Genomic DNA, 17,245 nt, shown 5'->3' with positions numbered 1-17,245 from the left:
AGTTACATTTAACAACAAAAGGAAACAGTTTGTTTATCATAAAATATTTAGAGAGCTAAATCTGAACCAGGAAGCACTGTACAAGTTAATTACAATAGAAATCATACTAAAATAAAATTCAGAATATTCACCTGGATTTCCATCTCCCCTTTAAATCTTCTACTTTCCTATAAATATTCCCTCTGAACAAAACAAACGAACAAACAAAAAACACCTAACCAAATGTCTTGATACTGTCTTATTTATGCCCCCACTCAAGTATTCACCCACTCTGGGGCATTGATACTGTCTTTAAATAAATCACTGTATAAACATGTGTGCTATGACTTCATAATTAGCTAACAGGTAAGACTGACTAATACACCTCAGTGTTAATACACACCACACACACGCGCACACACACACACATACACACGCACACGCACACACGTATTCTATGTATGTGGGTGTTTTGTCTGCATGTGCAGCTGCACACCAGAAGAAGCCATCATACCCCACAGCACTACAGCTGTAGACTGCAGGTACAGACAGACAGTAGGAAGTACAGACAGAAGGAAGTACAGACAGTAGAAGCTGCCAGCTCATGCTCAGGGCCTCGGAAGTGCTGTTGAGCTATCTGCCCAGCCCCTCAGGGTCCCTTTCTTAAGTGTTACTTCTCATTTAGACTATTCTGCACTGTAAGTTGCTGCCTAAAGATCTTTTCCATTTTGATTCTGTATTCATATGGCTCGATTTTGTGTGACATCTCTTAAGAACAAGAATTGTTTGTAGAACTGTAAATGAATTAACACAAAACACAAGATGTCTCCCATCCTCAGAAACTTGATTTGTAGTCCCAAATGTTCAAATTTTGTGATAGCCCACACTCTATACCCACTCATCAAGACAAAGACTCTCCCTTTCCATGGGTTCCCACATGGGGTATGACTTAACAGTACTAACAGCCCTAAAAGCAAAGCAAACTGCACAGCAGAGTTTAGTAACAATGGAGGAGGAGGAGGAGACCCACATGGTCCTAGGTATGAAAACTGTGCAGACCTCCAACAGGTTCAGACCAGATGACAGAACTGTGAGCAAGCAGGTCCAGTGGGAGACAGCTGCTATGAGGTGGGCACACTCACAGGGAACAGGGAGGGTCATCACCCAACCAGGAGGCTTCTGAGAAAAACTAGCCAAAACACCTTCTCCTTTAATTGAAGCCATCTGGAGACAAGCAGTGTTTTATAGCCATGCCCAATAACACTTAATGGTCATCATCTGATGCCTACTAGGGCCAAGTGAAAAATCAGACACACCTATCAATAAAGTTAGCTTATGTCGGCAGTTAACAGCACGTGTTCCTCCTTCAGAGAACTTGGGTTGAGTTCTTAGCACCCACATGGTAGACCACAATCAGCACTAAAGCCAGCACAGGGGTCCCACACTCTTTCTGAACCCCAGGGCACTAGGTATGCACATGTTCTACTAATATCCATGCAAGCAAAACATTCAGACATAAAATAAGTAAATCTATTTTTAAGTTGTTTTATGGGATGGACAGAACTGCAGGTAAACACATTTGCTGCCAAGTCTGATACCCTCAGTTCAATCCATGAGACCCATAGGGCAGAAGGAAAGAATCAAATCCCAGAGTTGTTCTCACCAATAAACACATGATCACGCTTGGCCCTTAGGAAGTAGCCCTGTTGGGAGGAGTGGCCTTGCTGCAGGAAGTGTGTCACTGTGGAGGTGCGCTCTGTGAGACCTTCCTCCTAGCTGCCTGAAGCCGATCTTCTCCTGTTTGCCTTCAGAACAAGACAGAGCACTCTCGGCTCCTTCTGTAGCACCATGCCTACTTCAATGCTGCCATGCTTCCTACCATGACGATGATGAACTGAACCTCTGAACCTCTAATCAGTCTCAATTAAATGTTGCCTTGGTCACGGTTTCTCTTCACAGCAATGAAAATCCAAACTAAGACATAAACATTTCTTTTTTTCTTTTCAAAATAGGGTTTCCCAGTGTAGCTCTGGCTGTCCTCAACTCAAATCTGTACGCCAGGCTAGCCTCAAAGTCAGAGAGTCACCTGCCTTTGCTTCCCTCCAAGTGCTCACCACTTATACACCATTATACACAATTACATTTATTATTATTATTATTATTATTATTATTATTATTATTATTAAGCACACTGTAGTTGTCTTTAGACACACCAGAGAGGGCATCAGATCCCATTACAGATGGTTGTGAGCCACCATGTGGTTGCTGGGAACTGAACTCAGGACCTGTAGGAAGAGCAATCAGTGCTCTTGACCACTGAGCCATCTCTCCAGCCCACAATTAATTTCTTTAAATTGTTTTATTTTTGGCATACTAGAGATTGGCACATAAGGAAATTAGATACTGGATCATCCAATCAGAGTGCATAATCCATGATTCCCACCCCACAGCATCAGAAGAAAAGGCAACTTCCAAACATCAGCTCTGAGCGCACCAAGGGCTCATAAGGATCCTAGGCTTGAGGCGGAGAGGTGGGCTGTCTGCAAAGGCACTTGCCAGCATCTCTGGGGCAGACATGGTAGTCTAAGGAAGGGAGCCAACTCCTGCAAGACACAGAGCGCCATCGTACTATTGCCATGCATGGTGCACATGGTACACCTTACTAAAAAGCCAACGACAAAAGGACATATTAACACGCATGCACGTGCACGCACACACACACACACACACACACACACACACACAGAGTCACACAAGAATTACTGAGTGAATAAGTGTAGTAAGAATTGTTTGACGTTGCCAGGCCTGGTGGCAAATGCCTACAGTCCCACTCCTACAGTGGAGCAGTAGGCTCAGAAGGATTTAAAAGGCTTGCCTATCTCAGATAAACAAAGGTTCCAGCCTTTTGGAAACGTTGGGAAATATATCTGAGTTCACTGTGCTGAGCTGGCACTGTACAAACATTAAGGGTTCTATCAGTTTAAAGATGTCAAACTTATTTTTTCTTGTACAAGGTTAGTACACAGTACTAGATATGTAAGACCTTATTTATATGATTACAGAAACCAGTATTTTCTAAATTAAAAGGAATTTCTTGGCTTGCAGAGGTACAGATAAGGAGTTCAGAGTACAAATGCATTTATTTGCTTCAAATTGAAAATCTACCTGCTTTCCGGAGGATGATTCAAAACCATAATTTTTGCTTAAAGGAGAGAAATTTATGCTGGCCAAGGGATCCTGCCAGGCCACAATTGGCCCAACTAGCCCAACCCTTGTTCTGTAAAGCCAAACTATGTCACCCTGCTCTGAACTGCACAACACAACAAATACTTTCTCTGCCAGTTTTACAAACGTTGCAGAAGAACGCAGTTTCCACAGCTCTTCTCCTGAGGAACAGGTCAAGGCATGGAAACAGCTATTTCTTCTCACAGCAGAAGGACAGCAACTTCACTCACACCATCCTACTTCCAACTACAGGCAGATCCCAATACCCCTGGCCTGAAGAAATGTATCTGCAGTGATTTGAAAAGCCCTGTGATGCTTACTTTAATTTCACCTTGCTCTTCCATTTCTTTAGTTTTTATTGTAGTGTATTCTTTTTCAAGTCTAAAAATAAGAGAGAAAATTAAAGGTATATTTTCATCCAAAAGTAGTTATTGTTTAACTTAAAAGAACTTGTTAGCCAGGCATGAGAGGCAGAGGCAGGCGGACCTCTGAATCTGAGGCCAGCCTTGTCTATAGAGCAAGTTCCAGGACAGCCAGGGCTACACAGAGAAGCCCTGTACTAAAAAGCCAATAGCAACAACAAAGAACATTATTAACATCAAACGCATCCCTGACTTCTCCTCCAGGTACAACTAGAAACAGTTTTTGTGAGAAACGAATAGCAGAGCGGTGGACTGGGTGGAGTGGGGAGGTCAGGACAGGAAATGTAGATGTAGTCCACGCGTGTGACACAGTCCGTGGTAACAACACCCGAGGCATGCACCAGACACAGCACCATGGTTAAGAAGTCACAGTCACACAGCAGGGAAAGCAGGCAACTGCTTTATACCATGAACACTGACGTATCAGAGAATAAGGCATCATGGTTTCTGTACTCTGCTTTATAATTTCTAAGAAGGAAAATAAATATGGCAAAGTATTAATAACTGTTAAAGCTAGATATAAAATATGGGTATTTACCTATTTTTATATATATGAATATTTTCCTGGTTGAAAAAAAATGGTACTTAGGAGTCAGGCTAGTGGCTATAAACTATTCCTTTAGAATTAGAGCTCATGGGTTGGGGATTTAGCTCAGTGGTACAGCGCTTGCCTAGCTCCGAAAAAAAAGAAAAAAGAAAAAAAAAAAAGAATTAGATCTCATAAAAAGCAAGATGGAATGCTGTGCTGGTTTTGTTTTGGCAGTTTTAAGTGTCAATGCAAATTTACCTTCTTAGCACAAAGAAAATGACATAAAGAGAGCTTCAAAACGCCAGGTGTGGTGGCACACACTTGTGATTCCAGCACCCAGGAGGTACAGGCAGGAAAATAGTGAACTGCAGATTATTCTGGGCTACACAATAAGCCATATCACAAGAAAGACAAGGAAAGGGCAGACTCCATTGAGCCTGTCTGTGGGTGCAAGCACGCAGACTGAATGAATACAAGTTAAGGATAAAGTACAGAAGGAATATTAACAGCACAGGCCTGGGGGAGATGGGAGCATCTTGTACTCTGAATTAGTATCAAAAAGGAACAAAATACTTTATTTAGAAAAAGGGAGGAAGTCACACATGGTGGCCCATACTTTTAATCCTGTATAAGTGCAGTTAGGAAGATGGCCAGAGTTCAAGGCCAGTCTGACCTACAAAGTGAAACACTATCTCAAAAGAACAGCAAACATCTTGCAAGCACTGCTACAGCTTAGAAACACTTTAAACCACAGAAGCTCCAGCGCATGAACTCTAACTAAGCCATTGGGCTAGGAGTCATTTAAGTAAATACTAGGAGCTGGAGAAGAAACAGCCACAACTCTTACTTAACGTCATACTGACCTTACTTTTAAGACAGAGAAAAGGTCTAAGGCAGGAACTGAGTCTGAGCATCTTGAACATCTTGGAAATGAGATGAGAATCTAAACATCTCTCATCCTTGCTGCTGGTTGGCTGTGCTGCAGGCACGGAGGTAACACTGGGGCAGACTGTGAGGAGAGCCATGTCAGTGGCTAGAACCACTCAATATGTTCTCAGAAAAGTAGCACAGGAGGGAGGCTTGGTGTACAACCTGGTGGTGGAACGTGTACTTAGAATGCTCAGTCCCTCCGCTCACTCCCAAGAGTAACCACGTGATTAGAAACAGCAGCACGCTCGTCCACACGTGCATAAATGCACCTGACTCCCATCAGAATGGGAAGCAAGAAAAAAGAGATCATGGGAGAGAAAAAAAAAAAGGTATGCAGAGTGATCCTGTGTATCAGTATTAAAAGTGGAATGATAGTCTAATATTGTCTGTGCTGTACTGAAGCTGATACTACCTAGTGAGATTAAAACGTTTCTAGCCTAAGGAAGAAAAATATGGCACTTTTCACTGCACTGTTTCCTATGTCCACTGCACTGCCTAGATGCTTCAGTAAGTTCTACAGCTGTGCGATCATACAAATTACTTACTTTTTCATTTTTTTTGAGTTGTATTTGACTTGGTAAGCTGACTGGATTAATTTTTCTGGGCCACCATCAAACTGATGTGGAATGACCTTCTGGAAGTGCTAAGAAATAATAAATGAAAAGCAGAATTGTTACTATACATGCTCCATTAATGACAGATCTAGAAACATTTAAGAACTCCTGAATGACTTACCTGTAACATCCCTTCCATGTCAAGTTGCATTAATTCTGCCTGATTCATCTGAAGAAGTGCTAATCCTACTCGAAACACTATTTCTAAACCCTGATGAAACAAATTAAATAAAGTTAAATTTGTTTACTCTTCCATCAACAAAAAATTAACCAGTCAAAATAATACCAAAGTAAGCATTAAGGATCTAAACTGAGAACTGACACACATTTTCTGTAAGAGTCAGAGAGCAAGCATTTTACACTTGATGCCCACCCTTCTGACTATACCACGTAGCCCTGCAGTGGACACAACACATGTAAAAATGGGCAGGGCTATGTTCCAAGAAAACAAATGAGAGGACAGATTCGATATGGAAATCACAGCACTGACTACCTGTTGAATGCCAACTCCATCCCAAATTGTTTAGATAAATCATATAAACTGATCCTTCCAAGAAGTTGCATTCAGAATGTTACATTCAGAAACAGAGGACAAAGATCACTTCCATGTCACAGGCAATGGGAGAGCAGTCACAGGAATGACCTGTCTTATTGTTTGGGAAATAGATGCACTACAACAATACTAACTGGGAGAGAATTTACTTCTCATTTACTCTCCCTGTACCATTCAAAGGTGATAAGGAGGATGAATTCAGAGAGCAAGTTCAAAACCTAACTGTATATATCTGAATCCTCGATACAGCCTCAGGAACTGGACCTGTCTGGACTCAGACGCCCCGTAAATCTCAGCTTCCTCAACTAACAATGGGAACAGGGTCAGGACCACCCAGTAAGGCTGTTGGGAGGTTTACATGAGATAATTACAGAAGCAGTGCAGTGGAGACACAGGCTCTCTCGCTTCTCCCTGCACTGCCCTGCTCTAATTAACCAATGACTCCTTTATCAATGCTGTTATTCCTAGTCTGTTCATGTAGCTTACCTCAGACATAAAGATGTCAAATATCCTTGTTGCAATTGGTAGTGGGAAAGTTGTAAGAAAGATAGTCAGGAACCAGGATGATGCATACATTGATGTATGGAAACTCTGAGACTGAAAATGTACAAAGAGCTCTGGAAGATACTCCTAGAGAAGAGAAAAGAATAGTTAAAACACAGTTAAGCTGAGGGTTTCAAGGCAGATTATCCCCAGGTAAGCCTACATTAAACACAAAGGCCTAGAATTACAGAAAACTTCAACTGTAAACATTGACACTGAGTTAACAGCTGCACTCTCGGGAGGGCAAAGAAATGACAGGAACTGAACTTCAGGTCCATCTTCACAACGATTCACTGATAAGCAAAACCTATCATAGTCAAATATCCATCCAGCCATAACACTCTACTGAACAACAGAGTCAAAGAATGTTTATTCCTCTTTGTCGTCTTGGTGACTATAGTTGTTGGTGTCCTCTACACTTTTTAATTAGCTTTAATACTTTTTTTTTTTTTTTTGGTTCTTTTTTTCGGAGCTGGGGACCGAACCCAGGGCCTTGCGCTTCCTAGGTAAGCGCTCGACCACTGAGCTAAATCCCCAGCCCCAGCTTTAATACTTCTAAAAATGTTTAAATAAAAGAAAAGCCATGATGGACTTTCAAGGACTACATATACCATCAGTCAGTCATTCATCTTTACTTCCTGCAAAGTAGGAAAAATGACAAGGCCTTCAGAACTGTCTTAACACTTAGCATCAAGAGTTTAAGGTTTGTATCAACAAACAAAATTACTATTTCAGAAAGAAGAAAAATTACCTCAGATGTATTCTGATTTTTTCTTAAAGTATGAAAACATTTTCATATCCCATTCTTTATACAACACACAAGATTTTATGACTCCAGAGAAAGGTGACTCTCGGCTGGGCGGTGGTTGCACACACCTTTAATCCCAGTACTCCAGAGGCATAGGCAGGCGGATCTCTCTCTGTGAGTTCAAGGGCAGTCTGGTCTACACAGGGAGTTCCAGGCCAGCCTGGGGTACACAAAGAAACCCTGTCTTAAGTAATCTGCCTCTTGTGTCAACAGAAAGGCTGACCCATATTCTAAAACTCTTTCCATCGAACTAAAATTGAACTAAAGAAGAATACTCATACTTTTCTATTAAAGGACAGTACAGTAAGGTTATTTATAAATAAATTTTAAAATTAAGTTAAAAAATAATCAAATCTAGAAAGATAAAAAATTTTCAAAAATGTTTTTCACCTTTCACCAGGTGTGGTGCCATACACTTTTAATCCCAGCATTCAGGAGGCAAAAGCAGAAAGATCCCTGTGAGTTTAAGGCCAGTCTGGTCTACATAAGTTCTAGACCAGCCAAGGCTTCATAGTGAGACCCGGTCTTTAAAAAAAAAAAAAAAAAATTTCCACTTGATTTTGATTCTAATCTTCTTCACGTTTATTGTGACTTCTAGATCATTTGAACCTTAAACTAGTTACATCGTAAGATGGGGAAAATGAGATGTCAGGGGAAGGAAGAGAAGGAAGGGGTGTTAACAGACACAGTGTCCACAAGCAGTGAACTGGCCTGCTACAGGAGACTCAGACCACCCAGCAGTGACAGCAGCAGCACACAGGTCAGTCATGGCACATTTGACACCAATGCTTAAAGTCTGAATGAGAAAGTCCCAGACCGCAGCTGGCTTGTTGACAGCTCCTCATTTAGAAGTAGGTCTAATTGTGCTAAACTGACCAAATCATCATGGAATTAAAACACTGGGTTTTTTTCCCAAATGTTGCTTTGCCCCTTTTTAAAACGTGTTTAAGTATTTTTCCTTCATGTACTTTTGTGCACTGTATGTTTCTATGCCACAGAGACCACAACAAGGCATCTGACCCTCTAGAACATGATTTATAAATGGTTGTAAGGTGCCATGTGGGTGGCAGGAACTACACCAGGTTCTCTATAGGAACAGCTTCTGTGCATTTGTATAAAGTTTGCTAAGATGACTTTTCAAAGAGGGGGTGCAGAAGGTGAGAGTGGACATTTACCTGTATCATGCATTCAAACTGGTACATGCACAGGCCCAACTCTGCCATACTTGGCTTAAACAGTTCACGAAGTCGGTAGTCTTGCATTAATTTAAAAAATACGCAAAAAGCTTCTTCTTCTGGCATCTATTTTAAAAAGAAAAAATAACATTTTATGACATACAAATAAAACCATATTCTAAACAAAGCATAGCTCAGTAGCAAATAGTTTCTTTTTTGCTTTGACCTACATGTGTTTATGTGTGCAGGTGTTCAGAGGCCAGGGGGTCAATCATGGAGGCCACTCCTTGGGCTCCATACATTCTGTTCTCTTGAGACAGGGACGCACAGAGCACAAGTTTCTAGCACTGGGACTGCACAAGCACCTGCCACACCTACTTTTGCACAAGGGTTTTGGACACTGAACTTGGCCTACGAACAATGTTTTGAATGGACATAGAGACCAATATAAAAAGCAGTACAACCATCAAAGTCAGGCGGTTCCAGGCTTCCAAGTCTGAGAATGGAAACTCTGAGACCAATGCCTCAACTGGTCTAATTCAGTAATTTAATTAACCTATATGTCTACAGCTATATATTCAGTATTTAATCAACCTATATGTCTACAGCCATACTACCCTGAACTGAACCTATCTAATGTAATTAACAAGTATCCATTTACAGGTAGATTTTTCCTTCTAAATACAAGAATAACATCAAAACACATATAGACTTTACTCTTAAGGACCTTAGACTTTGGGTTCGGTCCCCAGCTCCAAAAAAAAGAACCAAAAAAAAAAAAAAAAAAAAAAAAAGGACCTTAGACTTTCTAGAGATAAACAGATAATACACAGAATAAATCATATTAATTTGTTGGTGGTGATGAATGCTATGGAAATAAACTGGAAGAGGTGGGAGTGCTGGGGAAACAAACCACTATTTATGTAAGTCAGGAAGGAATGGAGACTTAATAAAACACATTTTAAGAACTAGTAAAGGAGACGAGGGAGTACCGAGGAAAGAACAGCCCTGGAAGAAAGAGGGTACAGACCTAAGACAGAAAACGATCCCATGGCTCAGTCCCACTTAGTGGACATTTTGGAAAGGATTAGGAAGTGTGGCCTTGTGGGAGAAGATGTTACTGGCTGTGGGATTTTAGGATTCAAAAGCTCACACCAGGCCCAGTCTCTATCTGTATCTCCTCTCCTTTCCCCTTCTTCTCTCCTCTTTGCCCCTCTTTTCCTCTCCTTCCCCCTCCACTCCAACTCTCGGATGTGAGGTCTCAGCTACTGCTCCAGTGCCACGCCCATCTGCCTGCCTGTCGCCATGCTCCCTACCATGATGGCCATGGCCTCACCCTGAAACTGTAAGCAAGCCCTTATAAAACCTTCTTTTGTAAGTTGCCCCGGTTATGGTGTCTCTTCTTGGCAATAGAAAAGTCTCTAAGACAGACCTAAAGACGGAGTCCTGCTGCAAGCTTGATCAGCAAGCAGAGGCCACTGAGCTGGAGCTCAGGTTAGGCCGTGAACAAGGTGCAATGTGCACAAGCACTTAGCAGATCCAAGCAGAATAAAAAAATTAACCAGATTAAACTTGTATTACTTAAAAGAAGTCACGAGTAAAGGAGTAATAAAGAAGAAAAATGAAAACACTCTAGGTTCGAGTCGTTCTGTTAAGTTTTTACTTTTACTTAAGACAGCTGGAAAGCTTTAGGAATTCTGAACAGAAGTGATATATCATGTAGACATTAAAAGAACTTCCGAGTTCTATCCGTAATTGTGTTTTAAAAGTATAAATCGCCCTGGGTTCGGTCCCCAGCTCCGAAAAAAAGAACCAAAAAAAAAAAAAAAAAAAAAAAGTATAAATCGCTAGGAAATACCTAATAAGAAAATAACTTGTTTATAGGATATTTTCTTTACTTACATTTCAAATGTTATCCCCTTTCCCGACTTCCCCTCTGGAAACCCCTTATCTGCCCCCTCCTCCTGCTTCTATGAGAGTGCTCCCCCATCCACCCACTCCCTCACTCACTCCCATCTCCCTGCCCTGGCATTCCCCTACACAGGGACATTGAAAGAAGTAACTTTTAAAAAGCATTGAAAATATTTAAGGGATAGCATTTGCATAACTAGATATCTTTCGAAAAATAATAGTTTTCTATTCTTCATTTGCAGTCTATAAGTACATTTCTTTTGGGGTGGGTTTTTTTCCCCCTGAGACAGGGTTTGTCTGTGTAGCCCTGGCTGTCCTAGAATTCACTCTGTAGACAGGGCTAGCCTTGAACTCACAGAGATCCAGCTACCTCTGATTCCAGAGTACTGGAACTAATGGCATGTGCCACCCCCACCCAGCTCTGTAAATACATTTTAAAAGAGAATATCCCCAAAAGATCTCTCAGTGTCCCACTTACTGAAGATGTTTGCAAATGACGAAATACATTTTTCCAGCCTCAACACAGCTAAGGACATAAGGCGCCTGCATGTCCTTCCTCTGTCCTAACACACCCACACATTCTGCTGTGGAAACCATCCCTATAGTAATTCAAGCCCTAAAGCCCCACTGACTTATGCCAATCACAGCATGAAGCCTGAGCCATTTTTATGGCTCTCCTCATCTGACTCTAGTTCCAAGCTTCTGCTTGTGTCTTCCGTGAGATGAAACATGCTGCACCCTAAGGTAGCTGCTATGTCCCCCACCCTCAGGTCACCTGAAAGAGCAGCAGTTAGCAAAGTATCACTTGAACTTCAGAGCCACTTCCACAGAATCAGCCTCTGCTTCCTAGGACTCATGCCAACCAAACAACCCATCTACTCCCTCACAAACTTTAATGTGGCCTTCTCGAACTGCTGGGTCGCCTCCTACTCATTTTCACTAAGATGAATTCTCTAGCTTTTGACTCCCCCCTGAAGCCTGAGCCTGGCAGGCAGCTAATGTCTCAGGCTCTACAGCCACACCACAAATTGAAATCTGTTTTCTACTTCTTGTGTACCTATTTTTCCAAGACTAAAACATTCTCTTGTGGAGGGGCAGGAGGCTCAGGAAACAAGAAATTTGGAAGGCCCAAGGCTTCCTAAGGCTAAATACTTAGTGAACAATTGTTAGAGCGAAGTGAAACTGTGGTACGGATGCTGCACAGCAAACTCCAGCAAAGCAGCTGTGCAAGACTCGGTCATCAGGAAGGAAAACACTGCTCTCTAGAATCTAGAGTCTAGATGCTCAGCAGAGATGAACACTAAAATGTTATTTTGAAGTCAATATAAAAGAAGAGATTTGTGGCGAAGTTCACTAGGCTGATAATAACAATATTTGACTTTAATAGTAAAAAGGTGACAATCACAAGTCAGAAAGATTACAACTTTGTGGAAGATCTAACTACATCAACATTAACATACGTAACAACATTAACATATCCCTTACATAAGGGATAACTCAGCTTTACCTACCATGGAAAAATACCCTACAGTAGACGGCTAGCAGCTCTCATAACAGTGGGCATGACAGTGGTGGTCAGCAGTTTGTAGGGTGCAACAGTAGAGAGCAGGAGCTCAGGGAGCCTGAAGCCCTGGGCTCTATCCCTAGCACCTGAGCGACAGACAAAGTGAGAAGGGAGAGTCCTTACACGGGGCCTGAGAGTCACAAAGCAGCTTCTGATTCCTACTCTGTCCACCTCCTTACAACAGACGAGCCTCTGAGTGCCTCCCGTGTGCCAACGCCTGCAGACGCACACCTGCATCACTTTATGTAGCTCTCACAATGTACCACATGAAGATTATCTAAAACAGAAAGGTAACTAATCCAGCCCAAGTGAGTGCAGAACGGAGCCACAAACAACAGCCTACATACACAGCTCACATCAAGTCACTTTCCAGGCCTGAAACTCTGAGACTAAATAAAAAGGAAAATAGAATAAATAGATTTTCGGGTTGGGGATTTGGCTCAGTGGTAGAGAGCTTGCCTAGCAAGCGCAAGGCCCTGGGTTCGGTCCCCAGCTCCGAAAAAAAAAAAAAGAATAAATAGATTTTCAACAAGGCTAAAGAAATTAATGTATATGTCATTTCCCTTCAAAACTATATTGTCTTGTTCTAAATTCTAAGAATGTCCTACCCAAATCCATTCCCAAATTAATCAATAGCATCATGCCCCTGGGACAGTAAAGGAAGCTGAGTGACCCAAGTTACATCCCTGAAAGAGAATCAACCCCTGAAGCTGTGTCTGAGCCACACATATAGAGCAATTATTTTTCCAAGTTAGAAAACTGGGCCTGTAGCTCAGTGATACAGCACACAAAGCCCTAGGTTCAATCTCCAGCAAAGGAGTAAAGAGGAAGGAGAAAGATGGAGGAAGGTAGAGCGAGGAGGGACGAGGAAAAAAGGAAGGGGGAGAGGGGAGAGGGCAGAGGGGAGAGGGCAGAGGGGAGAGGGGAGAGGGGAGAAGGGAGAGGGGAGAGGGGAGAGGGGAGAGGGGAGAGGGGAGAGTACAGGACTTGAAACTTCTTTCAGTGGCAAGACAGGATTAGCATACATCATTTTACCTTTTAAGTGCAAATGTAAATTACTGTGTGTATTATGTTTAGGGAGTTGCTACTCACACCCGCCAACTCACCTGCAGAAGCAGCAGTCCAACTATGAAAGCACTGCCCTGACAGTAGCCAACCTCGCGGTCCACTAAGGAGTACGCCTAGAAGTGAAATGTGACATTCAAATACTCCACACGGATAATCTATCACCTTCTCTAAAACCTAAAACTGGTGGGACGGTTAAATTAAAAGTCTGTTTACTGTTTTAAAAGCTCTTGCTTACTTGTTGCAGATATTATTCTATAAATATTTAAAAAGCAAATGGTTTATTACATAAAATTTCTTTTGACAATTTCCCAATAAGAAAGTGGAAGCTCCTAAGGACAAAGAAAATAAAGTAATTTGCACTTAGAAAGGCCATAGAGCTTAAAAGTCAAGTAAAATCTTTATCTGATAGAGATAAATAGTACATCCAGTTAAGGTAAAACAACAAAATTCAAATGACTTAAGAGACTGGTACTTCACAGAGTTAGATGGGAGAAAAAGAAACTGGGAAGGCAACATTGAAGAAGCCAGGGTATCCTTTAAAGAGCTGAGCACACTTTACAACGAGGACCATTATCACAGCTAGTGAAGTGGTTGCAGTGTGAACTATTTATCATAAAGAACCCAGCATAGGGGGTTGGGGATTTAGCTTAGTGGTAGAGCGCTTGCCTAGCAAACGCAAGGCCCTGGGTTCGGTTCCCACCTCCGGAAAAAAGGGAAAAAAAAAAAAAGAAAAAAAAAAAAGCATAGTCAGTGAAAGTTAGTTAGTTTTGTCAACCAAGGGTAAATAATGTGACAAGTTTTCTAATAAGTTCTCCAAACTACATGTTGATGAAGCCTCAGAATTAAAGCAGAAAGTGCCCTAAAACTAAGTTATTGCCCAAGTACCTGATTATCATGATGGGAATTCATGCTTCAGTATGGAAATGTAGAATTTCTGCCTTTTACAGATTCATTTCATTTTTAAAAAGTGAGTAAATGGAGCTCACCTTCATTACATTAAATAAAACCTCCTGTCCAAGGCTATCTTTTTCCTTAAAGAAGTTGTGTTCTGGGTAAGTTCTGGCAATGTCCCTCCGGATCAGCTTCTCACAAGGTGACGTCATCTTCAGTAGCTCTGAATACTGGTCCTTAACCGGCATAGTCTGAGCATCACACAGAAGCTGCCAAACTATGGCTCTGAAGTGGTGGGGTATCCCTTTACGAACGAGCTCCTAAGAAGAGAAAGGAAACAAACCTCTAACTGTCTCATACCCTATAATCCAAGAATTCTAGGGAGGGGAGTGTTGGAATGGAAAACCTTATCAAATTTATAATGTACAAAGTTTGTTTAATAATAATGAAATTCTTTAAACAAGGCTACGATTTGGCCCTTGGGTAAGTTCTGATCAGGAGCTACAAAGTCATGATAGATAGTCGTTTCACTGAGATCGTGGCCTTTAAAGGTATGAAGGTTCGGTAGTCCAAAGCCACACATATCCTGCTACTGTACCATCACATTCAAAGGGCTGGTGAAGGAAAAAGGCAAAATACTAACACAGACTCTCACAGTTTCAATTCTGAATTTACAAAACGAGAGAATTTAATTTCTAAAAATAATTTTCAATTGTGAATTTCTACAACTTACAACTCCCATCAAACATGGATAATGAAAATAAAAAGGCAACCTGTTCATAACACAGCACACAGATTACTTAGAAGAACCCTTCTGCTTTTCCTAACACCCTACAAGTCCATGTCTCTTACCCTCTAAATAAGAGAAAGGACTTCAGTAAACAGCGAAATACCTTCACTTGCTTTTCTTTCTTCTTGCGTACATCATCCCACTCATTCACAATTCTTCCCCATAGAATCCAAGAGTCTTCCTCCAAGTGGCTGAGGTTGCTGGAGGCCGATGAACTTGAAACAAGAGAGGAGCCGCTGTTTCTTCTTGACCCATTCACTGATCTTAAAGACTTACTGTCTGTCTCTATTAATCTAAACAGAATTAAAACTGTTTAAGATATCATCTCACATGATACTAGATAAAGTAAGAATGGCATTTAAAAACTTCACTACAATAATTAAGTTTTGTTGTTGAAACAGGGTTTCTCTTTGTAGCCCTGGCTGCCCTGGAAACCACTCTGTAGACCAGGCTGGTCTTGAACTAGAAACCCACCTGCCTGTGCCTCCTGAATAGATTAAAGGCATTTGCAATCATGCCAGCTCTACAGTTTGAAATCAGCAACTGCTGCACGTTTTCACTATGCGTAACAGTTAAAAACTGAACCAATAAGATATAAGCATTTAAATACAACTAGCCCCATAATCGTTCATGTTCATTGCCACTGAAAATAAAGAGGCCAATGAAAAGGCTCAGAGGATAAAGTGCTTGCTGCCAAATCTGACAACCTGAGTTCAATCCCCAGTGCCCACGTAACAGAAGAAGGGAACTGACTCCCCTGGGTTCTTCTCTGACCTCCAAATGTGTGCCACAACAGCACACACAAAAGAAATACTTTAAAAAAAAAAAAGTAAGGGAGCTTAGCACAGTGATGCACCCCAATAGTCTCAGAATCTCAGAACAGACTCGACTATCAGGAAGTTCAGCTAATCCCAGAGTTTTAAGACCAGCCTGGACAATCTCAAAAGCAACTCAAGGACCAATAGAATGTCTCAACAGGTAAAGGCACTTGCTGATGACCTGAGTTCAATCCCTGGGGCTCACATGATAGAAGGAGAGAAGCAACTCTCACAAGTTGTCCTCTGACCTCCACAAGTGCCCAAAAATACATACATACATACATACATACATACATACATACATACATAATACACACACACACACACACACACACACACACACACACACACACACGTTTTACATTTAAATTAGGGAAACTGGGGTGGGGGTGGCTCCAGGGGGAAAACATATATTTGGAAAAACCTCAACAGAATCTATAGATTCACTAATCCTTAAATCCCATATTTACTATGTGACCAGACCTAACAAGTAATGATTAAACTAAATCCCTTTTTTTTCTGTTCCACATACATGTATAGCCTATCTATCCAAACAGTGTGTGAGTGTGTGAGTGTGTGTGTGTGTGTGTGTGTGTGTGTGTGTGTGTGTGTGTGTTGAAATTATACATTACACATGAAGATGTGGCACAACCAGGCTCAGATTGCTAGCCAGGAGCAGTGAGCACCGAAACCTGCTATGCTCTGTAATCCCTCATCAGCTCACAATCCAGGCTAAGCAACAGCTTTGAACATCACTGAGCTGGGCGTGTAAAACTATGTTTTTCTCTTAAGATCCCTGTTGGCTTTGGAGACTGCAGCCCTGTTTTAGGCTCCCCTCTAAACAAAGATGGTTAAGGAAATGTAAAACATCTATTCCAGCCAGGTGTGGTGGTCCACACCATAAATGTAGCACTTAAGAGGCAGAGGCAAACAGATCTCTGTGAGTTTGAACCCAGCCTGAGCTACAGAGCAAGTTCCAAGACAGCCAAAGCTACACAGAAAAACCTTGCCTTAAAAAAATCAAGAATCTACTCCATGACTCGTTACAATGTGAAGTTCCAAATTTCAATTACATATGCACAGGTTATAAAGGAAGTCTAGAAAATGTGGCCATAAAAATTATGAATGGTTCAGATAGGAGGAGACCTAAAATGTATATTCGTTTAATGTCACTTTCAGTAAATTCTCAAAAACAATCATCTGTTTGGGGTACAACAAATGCTCTCAGCACTACTTTAAAATGAGTACTGAGGCTGAAAAGTAACATGAGTCAAATCCTGTTTTGTAGATTATAAACTCTTACCTTTCAGAAGTCAGATCTGTACATGTTTATAGCCCTACAGCATTTAGTCCAGTGTGAGCGTATTAAACAAAGGAATGTGGTAATACTGAGTTTTGAAAACCTTGCACATATATCTAGAAGGT

At 41.4% G+C, this 17,245-nt stretch overlaps 1 protein-coding gene across 16 annotated transcripts in view; it reads right to left on the bottom strand.

Moving 5' to 3' along the window:
- Evi5 (ecotropic viral integration site 5) overlaps positions 1-17,245 on the bottom strand; it is a 145,648-nt gene that overhangs the window by 79,308 nt on the left and 49,095 nt on the right. For all 16 annotated transcript variants that reach the window (NM_001271410.1, XM_087582063.1, XM_087582062.1 and 13 more), the window contains 8 exon segments: positions 3,525-3,585; positions 5,631-5,728; positions 5,821-5,910; positions 6,739-6,882; positions 8,779-8,904; positions 13,360-13,434; positions 14,308-14,532; positions 15,106-15,295. In NM_001271410.1, coding sequence (NP_001258339.1) covers positions 3,525-3,585; positions 5,631-5,728; positions 5,821-5,910; positions 6,739-6,882; positions 8,779-8,904; positions 13,360-13,434; positions 14,308-14,532; positions 15,106-15,295 — 1,009 coding nt within the window.

The sequence above is a fragment of the Rattus norvegicus genome, chromosome 14 (genome assembly GCF_021556685.1).
Source record: "Rattus norvegicus strain SHRSP/BbbUtx chromosome 14, alternate assembly SHRSP_T2T, whole genome shotgun sequence".
Lineage (NCBI taxonomy): Eukaryota > Metazoa > Chordata > Mammalia > Rodentia > Muridae > Rattus > Rattus norvegicus.
Note: the sequence above shows the minus strand (reverse complement) of the source record. Positions and strands in the feature narration are given on the sequence as shown.